Genomic DNA, 6,000 nt, shown 5'->3' with positions numbered 1-6,000 from the left:
GAGTTGAGTAAAGCTGTTGGATGCAGGTAATGTTAGCTAAAAGATGACTAGCTAATATCAATACAGAACCTTAAGCTTAACAAGTACCTTGTAGGCTACCGATGTTGGTGTCTATTTTCAGCTACATACATTCATTTTGCCCCCAAAAAAGTCAATGCCTCCCGTCACACGCGTCGGTCAACCAGACAGACATTTGTAATCCATAGGGGGGGCGCAGAAAATGTTTGGAAACCACTGGGGGCGGCGCAGAAGAAAAAGTTTGGGAACCACTGGTGTACACAATCTATATAGATATCTAAAAAATGAAAAGTTAAGAAAAATATTTAAACTTTAAATCAAGAATTTATATTATCCCTTATCTCATTCAGCTTATTTAAACAGGTTTGTTTTGCTTTGATCAATGATTGCATCCAGTTCTTTCACTATTTACTTACAGTAGTTTAGTATAAGACTGTTTTGCATTTTCTAAAGCCAGTTTTAATCTGTGTTTTGGATTTTTGTCCCATCAGTCTAACCTAAACTGAAATATAGAGGATATTTCAAAACCTAAGAGCTCTATAGCAACTGCCAAGCACGGTGGTGGTAGTATCATATTGAGGGTCTATTTCACTGCCTGCCTGTGGCACTAATGCATTGCAGTCGAGCTGCTGCTTGTCAAAGGCATATTTACTCAAATATTAGGAACAGTGTATGAATATATCGGAGCCCGGAGAGGATATCCACATACAAACATTTCAACCCTCACCACCCAGTTGACTTGAAATTCACCACAAAAACTACAAGTCACTCACAACATCGCTGCCTGATGTTGTAGTTAATAAAAGAAAAACTTTCAGGATCAATTGTAATTTAAGATAGGTAGGGAAGAAAAGAAAATCTCTTATTTCCCAGCTATCTGCATGTAAATTTGGGCAGAGTTGGAAAGTGTGATTCAACAGAAACTTCCATCTAACATGCCCCCGTTTTGTCTGTCTGAGTCTGGTCTTTGCCTCCGATTCATCCACATCTTTTTCCACTTCTTTGTCCACGCCACGTCGCTTATTCTGTGGTTGATGATGCATCATGAAATTTGCCTCCTCCACAGCTTGGCTTTGACACAAACACATCTAATGTTAGTCCCAGACATCAAACTATTTATCTTGCAGTACCAAACACGTTGGTGTTACCTGCAAAAAAAAAAAAAAAAACCTTAACCGATAAAAGAGGAGACCTAATGAGGTGGCTGCTCATTTTCTTGGAATTCAGTTTTTTTTTCTCATGTAGCAGTAAGTGTGGGATGATGTACGGCAAGCCGGAGGTGTTAAATTAAACATAGATATGCTTCCAGAGTGAGGAGGGGCCCCCGGTTCACATTCTGTGGAGTCGATTGAAAGAACTGATTCGTTTATTCTGAAGCATGCTAAAGTACATCTTAGTACAAAAAAGTTCTTTATTTTAGCGATTCACTTCCAATTCATGTATTATACAAATTAAATACACAGAGTCTGACACATTGTCGGCGTTTGTTTCTGCTAATCTTTATGATTGTGGCTTACTGCTAATGAAAACCAAACTTCAATTTATCAACAAAGAAAAACAACAACTGCATAATAAAAAATAACATTACAAAAATGTTATATTTTGGCATTTTTCTGGCTTACACAATCTTGAGAAAATTGACTTGGCAGTCGTCCATCAAATTTTCTGCTTCCCGAAAATGCGATATTTACATTAGAATAGTTTTTAACACATGAACATACTGCTTCAAAGTATGTCCATGTGCATTATGTGCACTCGACACTTGGTTGCGACTCATTTTTGCATAAATTACTACAGAACGCAGCAGGCTGTGGAGGCAATCAGTCTGTTGTTCTGCTGAGGTGTTCAGGAAGCCCAGAGAGCTTGAGAAGCCGCTTTTAGCTTGTCTGTGTTTTCGGATCCGGTGTCTCTCGTCTTCCTCTAAACAATAGTTCATAATTTCTCTCCGAGGTTTAAATCAGGACAGTTTGCTGGCCAATCAGTCACAGTGCCACTAAGCAGGTATTCTTGATGGGAAATGAAATCAGCTTTTCCATACATCTTGAAAAGCAACAGGAGTGTTGCACCCTGGAAATAGTTAATTTAGATTATTATCATTTTTCTTTAAAGTTATGGATAAAACACTAAATTAATTTACATAATGTATTTTATTTGCAAATTATAGATAGGCAGGTGCACAGACTTTATTGTAGACTGTGCAATTTTATTGTTAAAAACATTATGTCTTGTTATTTTTGTTCAGGCGCATAAGTTTTACAGAATTTGAGGTGGGCGCTATGTCACTGATGGCATCAAAAGTAGAAAAATAAACTCTGTAATTTGACTGTCATCATCTGTGCATCCATGAGGATAACATAACATTTCTGTGAAAAAAATCTTTTTTGAAAGTTTTATGTAATATTTACATTTTCTGAAAAAACTGAATTTGGATTTCCATCAGCTGTAAGTCATAAGCATTAAAGTTAACAGAAATAAACCATTACAATATATCACTCTGTGTAATTTTTTTCCCCCAGAGATAACAGGGAAAAACCTGTAACTAAATGATAACAAAAAGGTCACACACTCTCTCAAGTTCCCCCAAGAGAATTGACTTTAAAATTACTTTATTTGAGACTTTTTCCTGTCTAAATTGTTACTTAATTGATATAAGATTGTTTACAAGATATTTCTTGTTAGCATTGCTTAATCTCCTGCGTTTTTCTCCACTGCGGTTGGCCAGGACGTTGGTCCAGCTTGCGAGGGTTTTGAATGCGGTTCATGAATAAATGAACATCATTACTAAAATAATTTATAAGAGGATCAGTTAGTCCTCTCACAGGGCTGCTTTGTTTCCAGGGTCAGACCTCACTGACACCACGTCGAAAGCCAAGCGGACCCCGCAGCAGCGCCAAGGAGCTCAGGGCAACGTTTTGGCACCGGTCTGCCAGGGACAGAAGCGAGACAACCAGGTTTGGCGGAGGGAGCGTGGAGGTCAGTGTGATGGCTGGTATTTGGAGAGCACTGCACATGAAGTGACTCACCACATGAAGGATATGAGTGAAAATGAAGCTCAGCCAAGGCAGACTGTGTGTGGTTACTTTGTTCTTTTCTGTTTTAAGAGCCGCCTGAAAGTCAAATAGTGAAACAAAGTTACTTTATTTGTGATAAGCTGGCCAAATCCCCCCCTGTCTCTCTCTTTGTCTCCCAATACCAAAGGCAAACAGGACCTAATTACAGCTGCTGCTGCTTTTCTCTCCTCTATCAGGGTCATCCTAATGGAGATGTGATTTTGCACATATTGACAGTGAATGCTGTGGGACGCCGAGCGTGAGAGGACCGGTTCGTTTTATTACGATTGACTGCTGTTGATTTTCTACTAAATGCTGCACTCATGCATTAAAAGGAGACATTTATTTATGTTGATTTTAGCTTTTTAAACTGTCCCTCAGGAGTATGTCTGATATATGTGTTGGTAATTATTTGTGCGACCTTTGTTTGACCAAAATAACCTTTCTGAACGTTTGTAGTTTAGGAGAAGAGCAAAAGAAATAGTGGAATCCTTTTGCTCAACATCAGCAATAAGATAGAAAAAAAAATGCTTTTAGTTACATTGTTGTGAAGTTTGTCCCAATGAGATTACTTATGCTATTGCTTGTTTGTTACACTTGAGTGTTTCATATTATTAAGACGTAGTTTGATTAGAGAAACAAAGGCTGAGTAAATATAGAAAGCAATTTTCAAAATTAACTTTAAAAAGTTATCAAAACTAACTAACCAACTTAACGTCAAAAAGCAACTGTCTCTTCAACCTGATGAAGAGTTTTTTTTTTTTTTTTTTTGCATCACTGTAGAAGAATTTGAAAATCTGGATATTTTTTTTTTAACCAATGCACTTCTTTTGTTTCCGTAGTTCAGACTGATGTTAGCCAACCCCAACAACTAGCAGCTTGTATGACCACCATGTTTTACAGCTTAAAGAAGGAATGATTGAAATAAAAGCCAGTTTTTAAAATATATTTTCTCATTGTATTTTTTATTTTTTTATTTTTTTACAGAAAACAGTGAAGAAAAAATTTATTGAAATCGGAAATTGCATATGGCATAAAAACAAATCTCAGATTTGCTATCGACCCATAAAACCCAGGCTGAGTTTTACGTCAGATATAACTGGACGCAAACCTTTCAGAAAGTTTCACTGATGTCTCGTTATGCCAAATAATATTTTCCAAAAGCTGTTGGAGATCATCAAGATGTTTTCTAACAGATGTGCGATTTTGAGTTATTTTTGATCAGGTGTGGTTTTTCGCCTTGAAACTCTCCTATGGAGGTCATTGTTGCCAATAATCTGTTCCCTGTTGTTCAGTTATAAACGCTGACCTCAGCTGAGGCAAGTGAGACCTGCTGTGCTTTAAATGTTGTTCATTCAGGTTAAGTTCAACCAAGTTTGTCTGATGTCAAAATTTGTTTTTGTATATCTGCAAAAAAAAAACAAAACTGAAGTTGGTGCACATCTTTTCTTTGCACTATTTTTGAATGTTTTTTTTTTTTAACTACTAATGATCCTACAAAACTGAAATTATCAGGAAGAAGGAAAAAAATGCACCAAAACACCATTTATTATGAATTTTAACTTCAAGTGTTGCTGCTGATCAATCACAACAGGCGGGGCGTGTTGCGTTTACCTGGAAGCGGTGAAAGTCTGAAGGCTTGAAGTCATTGGGCGAGCATCCGCACCAGTCCACGATGTGCTTGTACTGACACTTGCAGCCCAGTTTACGGTTCCAGTTGGTGATGCGCAGGTTGTTGTCCACCATGCTCTCGCAGTGGGCGCTGTTCTCCAGCACGGTGTGGAAGAACGACTGAGAGACGAGGAGGAAAACAGGTGGCGAGATAAGGAGGGAAAAATAAAAGAGATGGAAAATTAGAAAAACCGTGTGCCTGTTGTTTTTACCCACATAATCCACTTGACAAGAGGAAATAAGATTGGGAGCAGGAAAAAAAAATAGATTTACTACAGCTCTTGATAAACATTCAATTTCCCTGCAGAGGTTTATGTTGTTTCCCCCCCAACCTGAGTTAATGGCTGATAGGTTAGGATCTTAAGTCTCTCCGACTCTCGGTGTCCGCCTTTGAGTCATCTCACATTAACAAAAGGAGAACAGTGTGACTGTTGTTTGTTAAATGATGCGGTGCAAATACAAAGCAGGGCTTGCAAGTTAGAGAGTAAAAAAAAAAAAAAAAAAAGATGTGACCTTGTGTGTGTTTGTGTGCTGGCCTGTGTTACCTCAGCAGGCAGCAGCGTGTACGCGTAGAATCGCTTCATGTTGGTGACCAGATCGTCTTTGGAGTTGATCACATATTCCACAAACACGCGGTTGAGGAGGAACCAGTCAGAGCCGCCATCCACGGAGATGCCTTCTGGGATTTTTCGGTCGCCCAGCCTCCACATGTGAGTGTCGCATTCGTAGAAGAGACGATCCAGACCCTGCTTACGGATGAACCTGACAGAGACAAACAGGACGGTCTGGTCACACAGCTGACAACTGGACAAAAATCTTCTTTCACGAGATAAAGATAGTAGAAAAAGTCCAAAAATGTGTCTAAGATTTTTTTTCCCCCCTTGGCAATTATTCTCTTAAAATGGTGCCACATTTGTAAGAAAGATGTGGGTTCAGTTTATGTGATGGTTACCAGTCCTAAAGGCTCCGTTCACACAGAAGGCAAATACGACCCAAATCTGCGGTTTTCCCCAAAACGCGACCTATATCCCGCTTTTTCAACGCCGTCTGAACGGACCAATCTTTTCACCCCCCGAAAAGACCTGATGTGTGCCACTTCCATGTGTGCTACTGACTCATATCCGGGTTTTTTCAAAGCGTCTGCTGCCTTCACCGTCATGCCGCATTTTATCTGACTTTTATGTCATCGATGTGAGACGTGTCATAATTCGGCACCAGACGAAGCCACATGTGGAAAGTCGGGATGTAAACGATGACTGAA

At 39.0% G+C, this 6,000-nt stretch overlaps 1 protein-coding gene and 1 long non-coding RNA gene across 2 annotated transcripts in view; one reads left to right on the top strand and one right to left on the bottom strand.

Moving 5' to 3' along the window:
* The window catches only part of LOC107834680 (uncharacterized), a 4,585-nt gene extending 835 nt beyond the window's left edge, over positions 1–3,750 (top strand). The window contains exons 2-3 of the long non-coding RNA XR_001660492.1: positions 2,857–2,991; positions 3,266–3,750. This is a non-coding gene — a long non-coding RNA (uncharacterized LOC107834680). The remainder of the gene's footprint in view (positions 1–2,856; positions 2,992–3,265) is intronic.
* xylt1 (xylosyltransferase I) overlaps positions 1–6,000 on the bottom strand; it is a 103,327-nt gene that overhangs the window by 28,522 nt on the left and 68,805 nt on the right. Inside the window, exons 6-7 of the mRNA XM_007543397.2 lie at positions 5,285–5,501; positions 4,683–4,859 (exon numbers count right to left, since the gene is read on the bottom strand). Of these exons, the coding sequence (XP_007543459.1) occupies positions 4,683–4,859; positions 5,285–5,501 (394 nt within the window). The remainder of the gene's footprint in view (positions 1–4,682; positions 4,860–5,284; positions 5,502–6,000) is intronic.

This window comes from Poecilia formosa, unplaced genomic scaffold (assembly GCF_000485575.1).
Source record: "Poecilia formosa unplaced genomic scaffold, Poecilia_formosa-5.1.2 Scaffold11, whole genome shotgun sequence".
In the NCBI taxonomy this organism is placed as follows: domain Eukaryota; kingdom Metazoa; phylum Chordata; class Actinopteri; order Cyprinodontiformes; family Poeciliidae; genus Poecilia; species Poecilia formosa.
Note: the sequence above shows the minus strand (reverse complement) of the source record. Positions and strands in the feature narration are given on the sequence as shown.